The 19,860-nt window shown below is 44.8% G+C and overlaps 1 protein-coding gene across 6 annotated transcripts; it reads left to right on the top strand.

Annotated features, from left to right (window-relative positions):
• Window positions 1–10,090: 10,090 nt before the first annotated feature.
• On the top strand, window positions 10,091–12,839 carry LOC141512607 (lysophosphatidylcholine acyltransferase 2-like). 6 transcript variants are annotated; one of them, XR_012475539.1, is made up of 2 exons: window positions 10,091–11,818; window positions 12,436–12,839. XR_012475539.1 is itself a non-coding variant. In XM_074221687.1 (2 exons), exons 1-2 carry the CDS (start codon window positions 10,149–10,151, stop codon window positions 12,447–12,449), a joined length of 1,608 nt encoding a protein of 535 aa, XP_074077788.1. In that variant the 5' UTR covers window positions 10,091–10,148; the 3' UTR covers window positions 12,450–12,839. The 6 variants fall into 6 exon arrangements, 4 of the variants coding, with proteins under 4 accessions (XP_074077788.1, XP_074077787.1, XP_074077786.1 ...); XM_074221687.1 differs by having other exon boundaries at window positions 10,091–11,742; XM_074221686.1 differs by having other exon boundaries at window positions 10,091–11,742; window positions 12,433–12,839.
• Window positions 12,840–19,860: the final 7,021 nt, after the last annotated feature.

Below are 19,860 nucleotides of genomic sequence, written 5' to 3'. Positions count from 1 at the left end.
ACATGTCTATTGCGAGGATCAAATGAGAGAGGACATGAAAACATTTTGTAAAAAGTATGCTAATTATTATTATTTATCCTTATTATTAATAATTAAACAAAAGCTTCACTGGAACTATTTCTTTTTTAAACTTTATTTATTTATTTATTTATTTTTAATTAAAGATTTTATTTAGAGTTTTACAATTTCCCCCCCAATCTTACTTCCCTCTCCCCACCCCCCTAAACCTGTCATCTTTTAAGAAAAATATGGACCTGCAACTTCATGAACTAGAACTCCTAGAGTGGAACAAAAGATAAGCACTTCTTTTATAATTTACAGTTGCTTTAGGGAGCTGATAGAATTAAGTGAGTTGGTTATGGTCACATAACTGGTTATTTATACTTTATCCAATAATAAAAATGATTCCGATAAGCATTTATTTATGAAACACTTGCCATGTTATAAGCACTGTAATAAAATGATGGAGATAAAAAGTAAAACAAAAACTCCCTGCTCACAAGGAGCTCAAAGTGTACTAGAGAAGGAAAGGGAATAAGTATTTTATTAAATGCCCATGACTTTGCTTAGTACTATCATCTTCTTTGTTATCTATAGCAATTATCTCTTTGGATCCCCACATTAATAATGTGAGTTAGGGGTTCTTATTTTCCATTTCACAATCAAGAAAGAAGAGATAATCACTTAACAGTGATGTCTTGTACAGTACCATGTTGAGGGTCATATAACTAATGTCTGAGATTGAATTGAGAAAGATAGCATGCAAACAATCCTGTATGAACAAGATCTATACAGGATAAATTGGAGATAATCTGAGAGGGCAGATGCTAGAGTTAAAGAGCATTAAAAAATACTTTTTTTTCAGAAGATGGGATTTAAGCTGAGACTTGAAGAATGCTAGCAAAGTCAGAAGAAGTTGGAGATGAGGAAGGAAGGAGAGAATTCTAGTAATGAGAGATAGCTAATGAAAAGTTGAGGGGTTAAGTGGCTTTCCAAAGGAACACTGAGGAGGCCAATGTCACTGGATGGAAGCAAACATGAAATAAGGTGTAATACTTATAAGAAGAGACCAGAATATGAAGCTCTTTGGAAACTAAACAAAGAATTTTACATTTTTCTTGGAGGTAATAGAGAGCCACTAGAGTTTAACTGAATGGAGGAGGAAAGAGTGACAAATTCAGACCTGTATTTTTAAAAGATCAATTTGACAGGTAAGTAGAAGGTGGTCTGGAATGGGGAAACGCTTGAGGCAGGCAGACCTAACAGCAGATTATTGCAATAGTCCAGGGTGGTAGCAGTATTAGAGAAGGTGGGGAAGAAGAGATGCTATGAAGTTAGGATAGCCTTGGCAATAGATGAAGAATGAAAAAAGAGTGAGGACTTAAGGAAGATTTCTTTTTTTTTAATTTTAGAAAGGTTTTATTTTGAGTTTTACAATTTACCCCCAAACTTGCTTCCCTTCCCCACCCCCCACAGAAGGCAGTTTGGAGGAAGATTTCTTGATTTCAAACTTGAGTAACTGGGAGAATTGTGGTTCTGTCACTGTAATAATATGTTAGGAAAAAGGGATGGCTTTAGGGAAAAAATAACCATAATATTATATATGTTACTGAAACATCCAGTTTGGAGATGTGAGCTGGGATTAGGAGAAAGGCTAGGGCCAGAGAAGTGGATAGAAGAATTATTTGCATAGAGATGATAATTGAATCCATGGGAGTTGATAAAAATCATCAAGTTAAATAAGTGCAGGATAGGTCCTAATGTGAATGAATCCTGTAGAGTGATCAAGCTATTTGATTTCAAAAATTACAATTATATATATTAAATTATTATGACTTGTCCAAACCCAACATAAATATGCATTGAAATCTTTTTAAAATTATTGTTTCTTGGGGGCAGTGGAGCCAAGATGGCAACAAGAGAGGATTGTATCTTAGGCACTCTCTCATAAAACTTCTAAACTAAGGACTCTAAATTTTCGAGAGACAGAACCTGTAGAGGGACCCAGTGAGGCAGTTCTCCTACTCAAGGTAACCTGGAAAAGAGCAGAAAGGCTCTGCTCCCAGGGTTGGAGGGGCGGCCCGCCAGAGGGGTGGCCCACCAGAGCGCAAAAACTTCAGCCTCCCAGAGGCAGCCCCAGGGCGCTGGGAGCAGCAGCTCACAGGGGGCGTGGGGGGGGGGGGTTCCTGATCTATGCTCCGGGGAGCACCAGCACAACTTGGGGGAGCAGCAGGGGACCTTTGCCAGAGCGAGCATGTGAAGCCCAGCCCTAAGAACACAGAGAGCAGCATGGCAGCAGCAGCCCTGATCCAGGAACAGGAAGAAGAAACTGGTAAGCAAGAGCCCCCAGGGCATGAGAGCACTAAGCCTAGGGAGGGAGCAGAGAGAGACTGCCCAGCTCTGTCCTCTGTACCTGGAACAGGATGCTGGGGTTCTGACCACATTCAGGTCCTGATCGTAGTCTAGGCCCCACATAAAACAGTAGCCCCCCCCACCTCAGCCCCATGGCAGAGGGAGGTGCTTATAGTCATTCACAGACCAGGAGGGAGGACAGAGCTTCACACATTGAGATCCTTGTGGTAGTGTCCCAAAAGCTCAGGAAGCACCCCCAAACTAGGCACAGGTTGGGGAAATGAGTAAACAGGGAAAAAAGAGGAACACCATTGAGAATACTTTGCCTGTGAGCCCAAGAAGGATCAAAACACTCAGTCTGAAGATAAGGAAGCACAAGCTCCTGCATCTAAAGACTCCAAGAAAAACAGAAATTGGGATCAGGCTATGACAGAGCTCAAAAAAAGACTTTGAAAATCAAATGAGGGAGATAGAAGAAAAACTGGGAAAAGAAATGAGAGAGATGCAGGAAAAACATGAACATGAAGTCAGCAGGTTAGTCAAAGAAATCTAAAAAAATGCTGAAGAAAATAGCATGCTAAAAACCAGCTTAGGTCAAATGGATAAAACAGTTCAAAAAGTTATTGAGGAGAAGAATGCTTTAAAAAGCAGAATTGGCCAGATGGAAAAAAACATAAGAAAGCTCTCTAAGGAAAATAAATCATTCAGACAAAGACTAGAACTCAGGGAGATTGCTGAATGTACGAGAAATCAGGACTCAATACTTCAAAACGAAAAGAATGAAAAATTAGAAGAATATATGAAACATCTCATAGAAAAAAACAACTGATATGGAAAATAAATTTAGGAAAGATAATTTAAAAATTATTGGAATACCCGAAAGTCATGATCAGGAAAAGAGCCTTGACATCATTTTCAAATTACTCCACAAAACTTGCCCTGATATCCTAGAAGCAGATGGGAAAAATAGAAATGGAGAGAATCCACCGATCCCCCCCAAGAAAGAGAGATCCAAAAAAAAAACAACCCTCAGGAATATTATAGCCAAGTTCTAGAACTCCAAAGTCAAAGAGAAAATATTACAAGCAGCCAGAATGACACAATTCAAATATCGTGGAGCTGCAGTCAGGATCACACAGGACTTAGCAGCAACTACATTAAAAGCTCGTAGGGCTTGGAATATAATATGCTAGAAGGCAAAAGAGCTGAGAATGCAACCAAGAATCAACTACCCAGCAAAACTGAATGTCTTCTTCCAGGGAAAAAGATGGACTTTCAATGAACCAGGGGAATTTCAAATATTCCTGATGGAATAGCCAGAGCTGAACAGGTTTGATCTTCAGATACAGAACTCAGGTGAAGCATAGAGAGTAGTGGAGGAGAAGGGGAAAATATGAGGGACTTGATGATGAACTGCATGTATTCCTGTATAGAAAAATGACACTGATAATACTCATATGAACCTTCTCAATTAACAGAGCAGGTAGAAGGAGCTTTTATAGATGAAGCACAGGAGAAAGCTGAATTTGAAGATAAAATATGGTGTAAAAAATGGAGTCAATAGAAAAAAGGGAAATATAATGGGAGAAAGAAAAAGGAGAGGGGGGAATAGGCCAAGATATTTCATATAACAAGATTGTTCTTTATTACAATGAACTATTGCAATGATATGGAAGGGGGAAAGGCAAGGGGGAATGAGGGAGTACTTGCTCTCATCAGAGGTGGTTAGGAGAGGAAACAGCACATATACTCAATGGGGTATAGGCATCTGGAGTAAGAAGGAGGGGGGGAAGGGGGACGGGGGGGGGGATGCGAATGATGGAGGAGAGGATGGACCATGGGGGGGAGAGTGGTCAGATATAACACATTTTCCTTTTTACTTCTTGCAAGGGGCTGGGATTGGACGGCCTGTCTGGGACCATAGGGCCAGGTAGATGCTGGGCCTAAGGGGTGGTATGGGGGCTCGGGGCCTCTTGGGCCCAGGGCCAGGGATCTGTCTGCTGCGCCACTCAGCTACCCTACAGCAGAGTCAGAATGAAAGGAAAGAGAAAATATAGTACATGGAAGTGGAGAAATAGGAAAGGAGGGAGTTGCAATCAGCAATGGCAACAGTGGAAAAATATGGAAGTAACTTTTGTGATGGACTTATCATAAAGAATGTGATCCACCCGCAACAGAGTTGGTAGTATTGGAACACAGACTGAAGCATATTTTTTATTATTATTTTTTGGGGGGAGTTGCAGGGCAAATGGGGCTGGGTGGCCTGCCTGGAGCCACATAGCAGGGTGAGCATTGGGTGTCTGAGGCTAGATTTGGACCTGGGTGCTCCTGGCTCAAGGGCCAGTGCTCTGTCTGCCACCCAGCCACCCCTACTATTATTACTATTTTATTTTATTTTGGGTTTTTTTTCCTTTTTTTTTTTTGGTTTTTGCAGGGCAGTGGGGTTGGGGTGGCTTACATGTCACACAGCTGGGTGATTGTTGGGTGTATGGGGCTGGATTTGGGCTCGGGTGCTCCTGGCTCCAGGGCTGGTGCTCTGTCCACTTCGCCACCTGGCCATACCTATAATTATTACTATTATTTTTTTAAATTTTAATTTTAATTGTTTTCTCTCACCTTTATCACTCAAGAGAGTCTATATATTTTTGGGGGAGGGGGTATTTTGTTTACTCTTAAACAAGAATATTTTATAAATGCATAAAAATATTATTTGTACAAAATGAGAATAAATATTGAATAAAAAATGTATTAACTTATAAACATGCAAATGGATGAATATTAAAAAAACAAACTCCCATAGCATGGAAATGGAATAATAAAATTAGATAAAATATCAATTAAAAATAAAAAACAAACAAAAAAGTTTCTTAAATATAATAGCAAATGATAAGAATTATATTTCTGAGTTAAATTTATTTTAAAGTATTAAAATAGTCATAGAAACTAATATTAGAAAAAGACTGAATATTGTATCTAAAGATAAATATATGAAAATGATCAAATGATTATCATTTAAAGTATTTTATTTTTTATTATTTTATTTTACTCCAATTACATGTAAAACAATTTTTTAACATTTTCAAAGATTTGGAGTTCTGAATTCTTTCTCCTTCTCATTTAAAATATTTTAGCAGAATGGATTAAATGATCTCCTCTTCTGTTAAATCTCCATACATGTGCAGAAAACTATATGCATGTTGGGCAAATTTTCATATGAATATTCTCAAACAATGAACCTAGTTGGATGACAAATGGCATTGCCAAAAACCATTTCAGACTTTAGATGTGATATTGGACTAAAATAACTTGAAAAGTGGTCACACTTGAGTTCTTATTTGATCACCAAAGAACTAGAAATGATTGATGGTTGTAGCTTTGATAAACAAGCATTGTTTCAGGATTTACATCTGCATTTGTTGAAAGTTCAATCTTTTTCAGATATTTCTGATTGTGACCCCATTTGAGTTTTCTTGGCAGAAATACTGGAGTGGATTGCCATTTACTTCTCTAGTTCACTTTAAAAATGAAGGAATCGAGCCAGACAGGGTCAAGTGACTTGCCCAGGGTCACACATCTGGTGTCTGAGGATTCAGGATATTTTGATGAAGTTTCTTTATTTGCACCAACTGTCTTTCTGGTTATTTTAACATTATGAAACTGAGGGGTGGCTAGGTGGCGCAGTGGATAAAGCACCGGTCCTGGAGTCAGGAGTACCTGAGTTCAAATCTGACCTCAGACACTTAATCACTTAACCCCATCTGTCTTGCAAAAACCTAAAAAAAACCCCAAAAAGCAAAAAAAAATTATGAATTTGAGCTGTTCTGGCAAGAGGAAGGCATTTTCAATTGTCTTCAACTGTAACGTGAATATTCCCTATGGTTGTTTGCAAACCTCAAAAACCTGATACAATGTTGCTTTTTTCTTTTGTTTCACTTGCCTTTTTTTTAATCATCCCATGACTCAAGAATTTCAGTATCTCTAGTGTTAGAGTCTTTATGACCATATTCATGTCATTCAAATATCTCAACTTTTTGTTCCAAGGCACTAATAAGACTGAAGTATTCTTCCTCTGGTTCCTTTTAGTAAGGGGATGTTTTAAATTGTTGGAAATTTGGCATGTCACATCCACACCTCACATAGGCAAGTAATATTGTGTTAAACCAAGGATTAATTTGCGTGTGTGTGTGTGGTATTAACTGAGTATTGGCTCACATCAAATGTGACCTGGCATTATTTTATGATTCACACCTTATCAAATTTCTCATAAATTTTAATTCACATGAATCATGACCTAGCAGTAAAGAAAAGAGGACAAAACTTTGGGGGAGGAAGAATATTACAAACATTCACTAACGTGGTTCCTGCAGCTGGGATTTTGATGAAGATACAGCAAAGGAGATTGAGAAGCATTAGACAGGTAGGAGGAGAACAAAGAGAGTAGCGCCATGAAAACAGGGTATTAAAAGGAAAAGAGGATGATTAATAGTTTCAAACTTAAATACAAAGGGGCCACTAAACCGTGACAAACCCTACAAGCTGCATATTGACTTAGAAAACAATATATTACATATGTTCTAATGCATTTTAAAAAATATTTTGCAATTACAATTTACAACACTCTTGGGAGAGTTGAAATAGCCTTGCTGCTACTAGAATAGTGTGGTAGACACATTTGAGCAACAGAATGGAAGGCTTCAGAGATGTTAAGAGGTTAAAGACTGAGAAAAGGCCAATAGATTTAGCAATGAAGAAATCTTTGAAAACTCTAGAGACAACTGCTTCAGTTGAATTACAGAGAATCAAGAAGAGAGTGAAAAGGAGTGGAAGTGGAAGTGTCTTTTATAGATAACCTTCTCTTAGAGAAGGGATATAAGATCAGCCAGTAGAAAAGTTTAAATAGATAGTGATTAGACCTGTGATTTCATTAGAGAAATACTCTACCAATGCAATTTGGCACCTTCTCTCTGTACCTTATAGTCTAGAAAGCTACTCAGAATTCTGAGGGGTTATTTGGCTTTTTCTGGGTCATACAGGCAGAGGGAGAACTATTCCAGATTGATAAAATATAGATCTGAGGTTTTTGGCCTAGGGTTTGTCAACTTGGGATTTTTAAAAATAATTTTAATGATATTTCAATAAAATTTTATCATCTTAAGTATTTTATCTGCATTAAGGTTCATGTGTTATGTTAGCATGTTGTGTAGTTCAAAAGGAGGCAGAATAAACATCTCTAGCTTCTTTGGCTCATCGTCTTCTCCATTTTAATTTCTAATAGGAGAGACTGAAGGCCACTGGGAACCACTCTGCTCTCCTTACAGAGAGAAGGTATTGGGCTACATTTAGATCTATTTGCTCCCCCTAAATAGTGATATTAAATCTAGGGGATGTGATCTGATGACTATTTTATTCCTGGAGGCATAGAGGAGCCCAAGCTCTATATCCAAGGTTTGACTCCATTTCACTCTAAATATTAATTTCACAATGAATTTAGCTGAGAAAACCAAATGAGTAGCAAAACTGAAATCAGAAAGGATTGCATAGGAGAATATATAGCGGATAAGACAGTGAGGTTAAACTCAGTTCAATCAATAGAGAAGATCCTAGACCTAAGGAGAATTTCTGCAAAGTCTCTAGAGTAACAAGCTGGGGATAGAGGCATGTATCTTGGGTCTTTTCAGTCTTTTTCTTCAGTAACCTGAAGTGGGCTTGGTCTCATTCAGCTTTCCCTCTGGAAGTTGGAAGCCAGAAGAGATCCTAAAGAGTTCCTTCACTCTCTCCTAATATCAAAGGGCATAATCCTTCAACCAATCCAGAGAGAGTCCTATATCTGTGGGTTTGGGGATTAGTCCTATATACTGTGGGACCTTAAAAATATTATTCTGATGAAAATTAAAGCATCTCTGAGGTAATACCTCACACCTCTCAGACTGGCCAATGTGAGCAGAAAGAATAATGATCAATGTTGGAAGGGATGTGGGAAATCTGGGACACTAATACATTGTTGGTGGAGCTGTGAACTCATCCAATCTTTCTGGAGAGCAGCCTGGAACTACAGGCAAAGGCAATAAAAATGTGCATTCCCTTTGATCCAGCAATACCCCTACTGGGTCTGTACCCTGAAGAGATCATAAAAAAGGGTAAAAACATCAGTTGTACAAAAATGTTCATAGCAGCCCTGTTTGTAGTGTCAAAGAATTGGAAATTGAGTGAATGTCCATTGACTTGGAATGACTGAACAAATTGTGGTATATAAATGTTATGGAACACTATTATTCCATTAGAAACCAGGAGGGATGGGAATTTGGAGAAGCCTGGAGGGATTTGCATGAACTGATGCTGAGTGAGATGAGCAGAACCAGAGAAACACTGTACACCCCCAACAGCAACATGGGGGCGATGAGCAACCTGGATGGACTCGCTCCTTCCATCAGTGCAACAATCAGACACAATATGGGGCTGTCTGCGATGGAGAATGCCATCTGTATCCGGAGAAGAACTGTGGAGTTTGAACAAAGACCAAGGACTATTACCCTTTAATTTAGAAAAAAACTGCTATCTTATTGTCTGATTTCGCTATCTTGTATACTTTATGTTTCTTTCTTAAGGATGTTATTTCTCATCACACTCAATCTGGATCAATGTTTACCATGGAAACAATGTCAAGTCGGGGAGGGAAGTGAGATTAGGGGGAAAACTGTGAAACTCAAAATAAATAAAATCTTCCAAAAAAAATTATTCTGGGGCAGCCAGGTGGCGCAGGGTATAGAGCGCCGCCATGGAGTCCAGCGGCCTCAGAAGCTTCATTATGACCTAGCTGCAGGGGCTTGACTGAGTCACTTAACTCCAAGGCCCCGGAAAAAAAAACCTAAAAACCAGAAAATGATCATTGTGAGCAGGGTGGGGTGAACATACCTTCCCGAGGTGGGGCCCGTGGTGGAGGGGCGGGGTGGCACGGTGGAGAGGCGGGGCCTGCGGCTGAGGGAGCTGGGTGTCAGAGGGGTAAGGGGCGGGGCCTGAGGCAGAGGGGCGGGGCCCGTGGCGGAGGGGCGTGGTGTCGGAGGGTGGAGGGGCGGGGCCTGCGGCGGAGGGGCGGGGCCCGTGGCGGAGGGGCGGGGTGTCAGAGGGTGGAGGGGTGGGGCCTGCGGCGGAGGGGCGGGGCCCGTGGCGGAGGGGCGGGGTGGCGGAGGGTGGAGGGGCGGGGCCCGTGGCGGAGGGGCGGGGTGTCAGAGGGTGGAGGGGCGGGGCCTGCGGCGGAGGGGCGGGGCCCGTGGCGGAGGGGCGCGGTGTCAGAGGGTGGAGGGGTGGGGCCTGCGGCGGAGGGGCGGGGCCCGTGGCGGAGGGGCGGGGGTGGCGGAGGGTGGAGGGGCGGGGCCCGTGGCGGAGGGGCGGGGTGTCAGAGGGTGGAGGGGCGGGGCCTGCGGCGGAGGGGCGGGGCCCGTGGCGGAGGGGCGGGGTGTCGGAGGGTTGAGGGGCGGGGCCCGCGGCGGAGGCGCGTGATGTCAGAGGGTGGAGGGGCGGGGTGTCGTGGCGGAGGGGCGGGGCCTCGGAGGGTGGAGGGGTGGGGCCGCGACAGAGGGGCGGGGCCTCGGAGGGTGGAGGGGCGGGGCGTCCGAGGTTGGAGGGGCGGGGCGTCCGAGGTTGGAGGGGCGGGGCCTGTGACGGGGGCGGGGCCCGCGGCAGGGGGCGGGGCCGGCGCCTGCGCAGACGCGGGCGGCCGGGCGCGCGCGCGCGGTCAGGCCGCGGCGGACGTTGGGCCGGGCCGGAGGAGGCGGCCCGCTCGGCCGGCCGGAGCCGCCATGGACAGCGGCCCGCTGCAGCCGCCTCGCCCGGCCCCGGCCCCGGCCCCGGCCCCGGCCCCGGCCCCGCGCTCCCTGCGCGAGCGCTCGCTGCCGGCGCCGCCGGTGGAGAACCCCTTCGCCAAGAGGCGGCGCTTCAGCCGGGCGCGCTGGCTGGCCATCGCGCTGGGCGGGCTGCTGCTGCTGCCGCTGCGCTGCCTGCTGCTGCTGCCGCTGCTGCTGCTGGCCTGGCCGCCGCTGCTGCTGGCCACCGCCTTCCAGCCGCCCTGCCCGCCGCGGCCGCTGCGCTCGTGGCGCCGCCGCCTGGCACGGCCGCTGCTGCGGGCCCTGGCGCGCCTCTTCCTCCTGGTCATGGGCTTCCTGGTGGAGGTGAAGGGGGCGCCGGCCCGCGCCCGCGAGGCGCCCATCCTGGTGGCCGCGCCGCACTCGTCCTTCTTCGACGGCATCGCCTGGGTGGTGGCCGGCCTGCCCTCCGTGGTGTCGCGCCGCGAGAACGCCGGCGTGCCCTGGGTGGGCCGGCTGCTGCTGCTGGGCCAGCCCGTGCTGGTGTCGCGCTGCGACCCGGACTCGAGGAAGAGCACGCTCAACGAGATCAAGCGGCGCGCCCTGGCGCCCGGCCGCTGGCCGCAGATCCTCATCTTCCCCGAGGCCACCTGCACCAACCGCTCGTGCCTCATCACCTTCAAGCCGGGCGCCTTCGTGCCCGGGGTGCCCGTGCAGCCGCTGCTGCTGCGCTACCCCAACAAGACGGACACGGTGACCTGGACCTGGCAGGGCGACTCGGCGCTGCGGCTCTTCCTGCTGACCCTGGCGCAGCCCTTCACCAGGATGCAGCTGGAGTTCCTGCCCGTCTACACGCCCGAGGAGGACGAGAGGAGCGACCCTGCCCTCTATGCCCAGCGCGTCCGCGGCGTCATGGCCAGCGCCCTGCAGCTGCCCGTCACGGAGCACACCTACGAAGACTGCAGGCTCATGATCTCGGCCGGCAAGCTGACCTTGCCCATGGAGGCCGGCCTGGTGGAGTTCGCCAGAATCAGCCACAAGCTGAACCTGGACTGGGACGCCCTCAGGAGACACCTGGAGGAATACGCCACGATCGCGACTAAGTCCAAAGGAGGCAGGATCGGGATCGAAGAGTTCGCCAGCTACCTCATGCTGCCGGTCAACGACACCCTGAAGCAGCTCTTCGAGCTCTTCGACCGCAACAAAGACGGCACCATCGACTTTAGAGAATACGTGATTGGCCTGTCGGTGCTGTGCAACCCCGCCAACACGGAAGACCTCATCCACATGGCTTTTAAGCTCTTTGACCTTGACGGGGATGGCTTCGTAACCGAGATGGAGTTTGCCAGAATTCTGCAGTCTTCTCTTGGCGTTAGGAATCTGGAAGTTTCCAGTCTCTTCCAGGAAATAGCCAAAGAAAATCTAAATTACATTTCCTATTCGGAATTCAAACGTTTTGCGATGAAGACTCCAGAATATGCCAGATTGTTTACCACATACTTAGAACTCCAGACAAGCCACGTGTTTACATTACCCAAAACCATTACCTTTAAAGGAGTGAACTCACACAACCAAGTCAGCCCCGAAGACGGTGAAGGCAAAAAAAATAACTGAAAAGTCATTTTCACTGAGCAAAACTCCAGAGCTTATACTTTAGGTTGTTACGGGTACTGAGCGATATTTAAGATACGGTTGTAGATTACTTTATTTGGGCCTTTCCTTACCAGCTTTCTCATGAGAAGGCCCAAGATGGTCATAAAACCTCTTGGAAATAGATTGGGAAGCAGGTTTACAAAACACAGTCACCTGGTGTAGCTAGCATATTGAAGATTGGAGTAGTGCCTAAAACCAGAGTGGAAGAGCATTCATACGCTGAAACACTTCAACCACACTCACAGCATACATTGGCAGTGTTATTGGAAGATTATTATACCTTATATTAAGAGCTCCCTCTTTACTCTTCAAGCCAGAGGGGCTTCCACAGACATATCTCCTTTACCTCTCTGGTCCAGACTCACATACATTTTTCAATTTCACAGTACAAATTAAAAACAAAAGCTATTTTTTCAATGTACTGAAACAGGTTCATACTATATAAAGTTGCCTCCTGTCATCACTAAATGATAGAACAGGGAATAAAAACTTTGATTTTGGTTTACAAAGGATAGGCCTTGTGTCATGATAACAATACTTGCCCAATGAAGTTTCTGAAAATAATAAAAGGGGTGGGCATACAAACTGAATTGATAAGAAGGCTTTGTTTATTTTCATTTATTTCTAGAAGAATTGGAAAGTTAACAGTCTGGACTGCTTTGGAAAAGAAGACATCGTACAAAGTGCAACAACCAGTTTCATAGATCATAAACTCCAGTGGAGAGGCTTGTGCTAAATTTGAAACTTCATTGATTCACCAAAAAAACAGAACTGTCGGAAGGGAGAGGACTGCCAAAAAACAGGTTAACCACATGGTGCTACTCAAAAGGTTATCTAGATAATGTTCTTTCACACTTACTGAAAATTCAATAAGCACATCTCTTAAGCTGCCATATTATGGGAGTGGGATTCTTTAAAGGAGTATTTTGACTTTAAATCTGGATCCATGAGTGTCAAGAAATCCACACAAAGATTAGGACACACTCATCTTCAGCTTTCTTTTCATTGCATTAAACTCTTGCCTACACACCTTCATTTCAGGTGCACATTGATTTTATGATTTCTCTCCCTTCCAGCCTAATAATGTTAAAATCTTTGACATTTAAAAATGTGTAGCTAATAAGGATCATTTGCACAAACCTTAAGTCAAAGGGGTGAATCTCGGGTAGAATTTTAGGGAGGTCTCTTGGGGAAGTTTAATTCTTCCTGTTGCCCAGGTTATGTGACCTTTCTTCCCTCACAACACTAAAGTAGTGACTTTACTGTGCCTAAAAATGAGGCCAGTTCTGTTCATGGAAATTAACCCTATTCTCAAGACCCCATTCTGCTATCTGATCCAGAGCTCCTGAGAATATAAATAACTCAGTTGCTCCTTAGGCTGACAGGAAAACAAATTGGAAACCACAGAAATAGGAATGGGTAGAATTCTATAAGGTTTAAAAAGAAAGATCCCATCACAATGCATTATACTTTTTTCTTTCATTTACTTAAAATAGCTCTATTTTCCATCTGAAGCATAGACTATTTCAAAGTAAGCTATGCTAAAATCTGAATGGGTATCATAGTTCAAGTTTTGCATTTTTGGCCACTTTGGCTATTTTCACTACATAACAGAATGTTATAGACTTATTTGGGTATGATGTTTTCAGTTCATTCCAAAACCAATTATAAATGTTTCTGGTTTATCTTAATGTTTTGTACTATCAGTCAGTGACCAAGGATTTGTTCAGTTCCTACTGTGCGCTAGTTAAATCCTGGGGATATAAAGACATATGTGAAACTATCCTTAGACTCAAGGTGACTTACGTTTTTCAGGGGCTTACCATTTCATTTGCCTTAATACTTCTTTCACTCCATTATTACAGATCAAGAATTAACTATATGGTTTCATGTTCCTGAATCAAAAATTTTCATTTGGGATAAGTTTTGGGGGAGTTAGAGTGAGGAATAATTTCTTGGCCAGTTTAATAGGAGAAAATCTCCGTAGGTATGAATTGGGTCATAGATCATTACACTCCTGCAATTTTCAGAAGCCAAAAGTTTTCACTATTTGTGTTGGTGATGGAAACTTAAGTAGTTGGATTATTGCCCTTTTATTCTCTTCTGCTGTCTCTCATCCCCGAGGAAGTCAACAGCTGAAAACATTTGTGGTTTTGGTCCTACCTGGGGTTTTTGTTGGCAGGGACATTGGTGTGGTTTACCCTTTTCTTGTCCAGCTCAGTTTACAGACGAGGAAACTGAGGCAAACAGAATGAAATGACTTGCTTGGGGGTCACACTGCTGGTTAGTGCCCGCAACTGGATTGTAAGTCAGAGGAGTTTTCCAGATTTCAAGTCCCACCCTTTCTCCATTTTATTCACTATATCCCCATGCCCGTTCAAAACGCAGCCCTTTCAATGACAGCCACTGGCTCCGGGAGCTGCCCCCTGGCCTTTCTCACCTCCTGGCCACCCTTTCTGGACTCTGGGGTCCACGAGGCGGAGGCCGTTCTCGGCCGCCAGGCTGGGGAGGAGGGATTCTCGGGGACGATCGGGGCGTTCGCATCGCGGGGCTGGGGGGGGCTGCGCCCCCAGACTTTGGAGACACCCTGCTTCTGCCCCCGCACCGTCCCGGCACCTCGAGGAGCCCCGGAATCCGCCGGCCCTGGAGCGAGCACGTGCGGCTCCTCCTCCAGCCCCAGGGAGCCTTCGCCCGAGGGGCGGGGCGAGCCGCCGGGAAGCTCGCGCCTCACAGGCTCGGCGACGGGAATGACTTCCGCGGCCACCAATAGGGAGACGCGTCGGCTCGGGGGCGTTCCCAGGCGAAGGTAAACAAACCTAATACGCCTGCGCCCCGCCGGCCGGAGGGAGGCTCGCTGGCGGCCCGGGCCCGAGTTCGAGGGGCCGCCGAGGAGGAAGGGCAGTCTGCGCGGCCCGGGGGCGGCGCGCGCTGGGGCCGGGGCTCGGGCTGGCGGCGCCCGGCCCGGAGTCATGGCCAGGTGCGGGCCCGGGGCCGCGGGCTCCCAGGGGCTCCCGGGGGCCTGCAAGAAGGCGGCGGCGGAGCGTCGCCGGCTGCGGGCCGCGGTGGCGGAGCAGCTGAGCCAGGACCTGCTGAGGTAGGAGGCCGCCGCGGCGGGCCGCGTCCCTGCGCCCGGAGCATGCGCGGTGCCCGGCCCCGCCCCGCCCGGGCCGCAGGTGGGGGGCGGGGGGAAGGGGCCCCCGCGCGCCCCCGCTGGTCTCCGGCCGCCTGCCGCACCTCCCCCCCGTGGGGGAGCCGGGCGGGAGACCCGGGCCCCGGCGAGCTGCGCCCTCGGCCCTGGGCCCCCCCAAGCTCCCGGGGGCCCCCTCGAGGGTCTGTGGGGAAACTGAGCCCGGACAGAGCCTGCGGCCCCCGGCCCCGCCCCCGGCCCCGGCCCCGGCCCCCGGCCCCGGCCCCCGGCCCCGGCCCCGGCCCCCGGCCCCGGCCCCCGGCCCCGGCCCCGGCCCCCGGCCCCGGCCCCGGCCCCGGCCCCGGCCCCGGCCCCGGCCCCGGCCCCGGCCTCGGCCCCCGGCCTCGGCCCCCGGCCCCGACCCCCGGCCCCGGCCCCCGGCCCCCGGCCCCCGGCCCCCGGCCCCCGGCCCCCGGCCCCCGGCCCCCGGCCCCCGGCCCCCGGCCCCCGGCCCCCGCCCCCGGCCCCGGCCCCGGCCCCGCCCCCGGCCCCGGCCCCCGGCCCCGGCCCCGGCCCCCGGCCCCGCCCCCGGCCCCGCCCCCGGCCCCCGGCCCCGGCCCCGGCCCTGCCCCCGGCCCCCGGCCCCGGCCCCGGCCCCGGCCCTGCCCCCGGCCCCGGCCCTGCCCCCGGCCCCCGGCGCCTCATCAGCCCAGGAGAGGCCCCGAAAGTCCAGCCCAGGTCACGTCCAACTTCAGGGTCTGGGAGGAAACGAGGCTGACAGGCTGCCGGGGGGGGGGGGGGGGGGGACTGGGGCATTCCAAGTCCATAAATGAAACAGAAAGGGAAGTTCATCTTTAGTCCAAAGCCTATCCGTATTGCAGGGGATAGAACTTTAAGCCTGGAACTAAAAAAAGACTCCTCTTTCTGAGTTCACATCTGGCCTTCCATATAACGACTAGCTTAGCCCTGTTTGCCTTTGCTTTCCCATCTCTGTAAAATGACCTAGAGAAAGGAATGACAGATTATCCCCAAATGGCATCATGAAGCCTCAGGACAGTACCGTCTTTTGTTGCCCAGAAAGTAAATGGCAGTATTTGAAAAGGTGTAGTGCTCTAAAAGAAATTTTGAGCACTGTTGCAAAATCTTACTAATGAAAGCTTATTCTGTTTATAAAGTAACAAGTAGGTATCCATGATAACAAAAGGCTTCATTCTCCTAATTTACCACACTTTTTTTTAAATTAAAGATTTTTTTTTGTTTTGAGTTTCACACTTTTCCCCCCATCTTACTTCCCTCCCCCACCCCCACAGAAGACAATTTGTCAGTCTTTACATTGTTTCCATGTTGTACACTGATCCAAATTGAGTTCGATGAGAGAGAAATCAGATCCTTAAGGAAGAAACAAAGTATAAGAGATAACAAGATCAGACAATAAGATACCAGGTTTTTCCCCTAAATTAAAGGGAATAGTCCTTGAACTTTGTTCAAACTCCACGGTTCTTTTTCTGAATACATGGTATTCTCCATTGCAGACAGCCCAAAATTGTCCCTGATTTAACCACACTTTTTACTAGAATAGGTGTTACTTTGCAGTATTGCAATATGGAATCTATTGAGAATATTCACTCTCCTAATGAGAACACAGTCTTATCAAAATTTTTTGGTATTTATGTAATGAATTCATTCAAAATATTTATTGAACACCTCTGGTAAGATGTAACATAAAAATTTATTTTTAAAAGACAGTGATATACATCTCCATTATAATACCAGTGTTAGACTTGGGTATTGATTGCTCATCAGAATAATTTATTTTGTCCTCAATATAACCAAACCTGTCATTTTTGCAATGAGATTAAATTATAATTATATAATTTTCTATAGTAGGTTAACACATCACAGTAGCATTTTGGGGACAAGGAAAAAGAATGAGACAATATTGTTGTCAGCTTCTTTTTAAGGAGTCTTTAATTTCAAACAGTTTTTTACATTCTGGAAAATTCATGGATCAGTTTTCCCTATAGTAAACAGTATTGTTTAAACCTTGGTCTTTTAAGATCTGTATTTTTTTTTGCTAAGTTACAGCTTTTTTCTTTTTCAATTTCAGTATGACTTTAGCTATATATTACTGTTATTATTACTATCTTAGCATTATATGTACTTTTATCAAGACTGCAAAATTTAGAACTAGCAAAAAGAAATTTAAAGTTAAGTAGAGAATGCCAAGAATTTGCATGTGACTGACACTCATCTAGCAACAAATTTAAGAATAATATACCACTTTAACAATTCTCTGTTATTTTAATGGAATTCTCTTTGTACATTATAGTGAAAATTTCATTTCCAAGGAAAGATTGTGCCAGGTTTCTGCAGCTGAATTAGATAAAAATAACTCAGGTATATCCTAAGGGATTAATATGATTTTATATATTAGGTTGAAAATGAATTTTATTTGTTGTCTTTTATAAAAGAAAAACAAGACCAATGTTTGATATATTAAGTTTTAAAAGTAATCAAATTGTGATTCCTATCCTTAACAGGCTTCTAAGAGAAGAAATCCATACAGATGTCACTTTTTGTATAGGTCCTACATTGTTCAAAGCTCACAAAGCTGTGCTTTTAGCAAGGGTTCCAGACTTCTATTTTCACACAATTGGAAAAACATTAAATAATTCAGAGAACCATGTTCCTGTTGTTGTAGAGAACTTTGAACCTTCAGAATTTAGAACATTTTTACAGTAAGTATGTTTTCCTAGTCTCTACTCATTTCATACTTTGCTTTAAGCATTGTTTAATTTCATGTTTTGTTTTTTATGCCTATTTTTGCAATTAGATTTTAATTCATCTTAACATGGGTGAAGTAATAGTGATTTCAGGGAAACAAAAAGATGTCTTGGTATATTTTCTGTCAGTTGATATTTATCATCTTGAGATTTAGAGTTTTAAGCTTAGAATTATAAACATTTACAGAAATACAAAATTGTAACTTATTTTTTCCTTGTAGTTTATCTGAAATTGACTTAAAAAAAAGAATGATTAAGAGGTGAATATAAGTGACCTCTAGCAGTTTCTGTAACTTCATAAATTTTACTCTAAAAAAATGAAAGAAACTGAAAGGAATTTTTGTTTACTCTTTCTCTCTAAAGGACATGCTTTAAGGACTGTTTAGAGATTTCTGTATAGAAATCCTCAAGACTTTAAAAGTAATCAACCATAAAATATTTGAATTAGAAAAAAACATTAAAACTAATTCTACATTCATAATTTAGGAAATTAGTAGTTATTATTGGAGTACTAGTAGTTTATAGGGGCAGCTAGGTGGTACAGTGGATAGAGCACTGGCCCTGGAGTCAGGAATACCTGGGTTCAAATCTGGCCTCAGACACTTAATAATTACCTAGCTATGTGATCTTGGGGAAGCCACTTAACCCCATTGCCTTGCAAAGAAAACAAAAACAAGTTTTTGATTATCAGGATTAATTTGTTAAATTATCCTGGAATTTTTCATTATTATCATTATCATTATTATCATCATCATCATCATTATTATTATTATTATTATTAATAATAATAGTTTCATATTAGGATTATTCTTGAAGCACAGAATTGTTGTGTCTAATTCCATAGATTACAGTTACTGTTCCCAGTAATTTTTGTTGAAGGGTGAGGCCTTGCCCTCAAATTGTGTTCATTTACTATTTGTATATTGTATACCTAATCTATTCTACTGTTTCATTCTAAAATAAAAGTTTTTTAAAATAGAAAAAAATGTTAAGTTCTCTGCTACCCAAGACGACTGACCTGGAAAAAGGTAAAGGAAAGAGAATATAAGTATTTTAAAGTATCTGAAAACCAGAAGCAACAGCAAAATAGTTAGCTACCATATCTCAACGTATCGAGTGAAAATTGCCTCAGTTTACTAAAACCAAAAGGCAAAGTGAAAATAGGAAGATTCTACCTATCATCTCCTAAATAGTAGTGGCCAGACCTATGATATTCTTCACAAAAGGAATTCTCAGATGAGGGACCCCCACTACACGTGTAAATTGGCATATTCTTTATAATTTATAATCTCCGAAAGTAGATGCTTAGAACCCAGAGAGGTTACGGGATTTGCCCACAGCTAAGATGTGTCTGAGGTGGAAGTTCTTTTGATGATGTTCTCCTTCTCTTCCTTGGTTATAAACTACTTACCTTTCCAGAGATCTGACAGGTAAACTATTTCTTGATCTCCTAGTTCGCTTATAATATTGTTTTTTATGTCTAAATCCTGTATCCCTTTTGATCTTACTTTGGTATAGGGTGTGAGGTGTTGGTCTAATCCAAGTTTCTGCCATACTAACTTCCAATTTTCCCAACCATTTTTATTGAAGAGAGCGTTTTTATCGCAATAGCTGGACTCTGGGTTTATCAAACAGCAGATTACTATTCTATTCCACTGATCCATGAAGTGGGACTTCTTGAAAGAAATTCCTGATAAAAACTCCCAGAAATGCAATTACCAAAAAAAAGAAAAAAAGAGCTTTCAACTCAAAGAAAAAATACTTCAAGGAGACAGAAAGAAGTTCCATGTATAAGACCTGTTAGTATAGCATAAGACCTGTTAGTTACCTTTATTAAGTGGGAAAAAAAAATCTTGGGAGTAGAATATTCCAAGAGACAAAAAAGCAAAGCTTGCTACCAAGAAGATCTTACCCTAAAACACTGAATATAAATGCTTTCCTTTTGTAATCTTTCTGAGATGTCTTGGTTTTAGCCCATTCTAGAAAAATGATATTTTTTCTATAATTAATCTTTTCCCTATCAGGAGAAAAAAGTTTTCTTAAGTGAAAGTTTCATAGAAAGTTTGACTTCAGTATGGAACTTAAGTTCTGTCATCCTAGAAATTTCCCTGTTAAAGTGTTTATTCTTTCTCTGTAGCTAAGCTTT

The sequence above is a fragment of the Macrotis lagotis genome, chromosome 2 (assembly GCF_037893015.1).
Source record: "Macrotis lagotis isolate mMagLag1 chromosome 2, bilby.v1.9.chrom.fasta, whole genome shotgun sequence".
NCBI classification, from domain to species: Eukaryota; Metazoa; Chordata; class Mammalia; order Peramelemorphia; family Peramelidae; genus Macrotis; species Macrotis lagotis.
This window is presented reverse-complemented; position numbering and strand designations above follow the sequence as displayed.

Coding starts and splice junctions, on each gene's coding strand:
- LOC141512607 (XM_074221685.1), top strand. CDS start 10,149: ATGGACAGCGGCCCGCTGCAGCCGCCTCGCCCGGCCCCGGCCCCGGCC.